Below are 1658 nucleotides of genomic sequence, written 5' to 3'. Positions count from 1 at the left end.
TGGCTCTCCTTTATTTTGTTCTCTTGTTTGTATTTCTTGACCTCTTGTCCACAACTAAAATACAGTAATACACTTGCCAGAGTAAGACAGTCACTAACTGACTTTGCTGTGAATTTTTCTGATATTTGAACTAAACAGTAAACCATAGAACATGTTTAGAGTAAGTTTTTCAAATTCAGGGTTGATTTCTTTTACATAATGAAGCTGAAAANTTTTCAGTTATGTAATAATGTCCATCAACCCACACTTGGTTTATCTCAACCCAAATTAAAATTTAGTAAAGGTATTTTCTAAGAAACAACAGAAAAACAAAACACCCAAACCCAAAATAAATGTACCCCAAATCCCTATAATTCAGACTAGAGAGAAGATAAAGGGTTTAATTATTTACCTTGTATGTCTGGAAGGTACTTTTGGTACTGGTCAATTTCACTGCTAAAAATGGCAAAGGCCAATCTTTTGAGAAGCATGGCTCTCTGTTCTAGCTCCACATCTCGATTTGCAAAAAGATTGAGAGAACTGCTCTGGGCCACAGCTACTCGAGCTATAAAAAGGAAGGGAAGCAGAAGGCCAGCTAGTCATCTGAAAGCGATCATTTCTTATTTAGAATGAAAAAACACCTCATGACATACACACTGAGGAACAGGGCAAAGCACCTAGACCTTTCTTTGGTGCAGAAAAGCTGTAGACAGTTTCAGCATACACACTTAAGACTGTGAATTTTAGAAGGTAAAATAACCAGTATTACCATTAATATAAAGCTGTGTGTTTATTTGTTTGTTTCTTTCTTTTTGGTTTTTCAAGACAGGGTTTCTCTGTATAGCCCTGGCTGTCCTGGAACTCACTTTGTAGACCAGGCTGGCCTCGAACTCAGAAATCCTCCTGCCTCTGCCTCCCGAGTGCTGGGATTAAAGGCGTGCGCCACCACACCCGGCTAAAGCTGTGTGTTTAAATCTTCTATATTACTTTAAAAATAACTTCTGGAGAGATAAAGCTGGTCTGATTTCCTAGCCTTTCTTTATATTGAGCTCCTTGCTCATGACTTACCTGCTATAGCATATTGTCTTGCTGGGTATGACATGAACTCACTGAATTTGCTCTCACTCCAAAAATCACTTTGTAATTTTGTTCCCTATGCTTGAAATTCTGTTTCTAGGAAGGCTGGCTCCCTCAGTTTCATATGCAATATGAGCTCTTTGCTGTTGAAATTCATTACACAACACTTCATTTTATTTCCTTTACAATCTCACTTCCTAATTTAAAATTTTTATAAATGTTAGCATAGTGCTGTCATCTTTCACTGAATATTTGATGAATGGAGAAGAGACTGAAGGAAAGGTAGTTCAATGACTGGCCCATCTTGGGATCCAGCTCATGGGGNAGCACTAAGGCCTGACACTATTNCTGATGCTATGATGAGCTTACAGACAGGAGCCTGGCATGGCTGTCCTTGGAGAGGCCCTACCAGCAGCTGACTGAGATAGATGCAGATACCTATACCCAACCATTGGACTGAAGTCGGAGACCCCTATGGTTGAATTAGGGGAAGGATTGAAGAAGCTGAAGGGGAGGGTGACCCTATAGGAAGACCAGCAGTCTCAACTAACCTGGACTCCAGGGAGCTCCCAGAAACTAAGCCACCACCCAGGCAGCAAACA

The 1658-nt window shown here is 40.2% G+C and overlaps 1 protein-coding gene across 1 annotated transcript in view; it reads right to left on the bottom strand.

The window, feature by feature from the left end:
* Positions 1 to 1658, bottom strand: part of Dop1a (DOP1 leucine zipper like protein A) — a 72207-nt gene that overhangs the window by 10228 nt on the left and 60321 nt on the right. Inside the window, exon 31 of the mRNA XM_021171895.2 lies at positions 392 to 544. Coding sequence (XP_021027554.1) covers positions 392 to 544 — 153 coding nt within the window. The remainder of the gene's footprint in view (positions 1 to 391; positions 545 to 1658) is intronic.

The sequence above is a fragment of the Mus caroli genome, chromosome 9, assembly GCF_900094665.2.
Source record: "Mus caroli chromosome 9, CAROLI_EIJ_v1.1, whole genome shotgun sequence".
Taxonomy (NCBI): domain Eukaryota; kingdom Metazoa; phylum Chordata; class Mammalia; order Rodentia; family Muridae; genus Mus; species Mus caroli.
The sequence above is the reverse complement of the archived record's forward strand: the minus strand, read 5'-3'. Positions and strand labels throughout refer to the sequence as shown.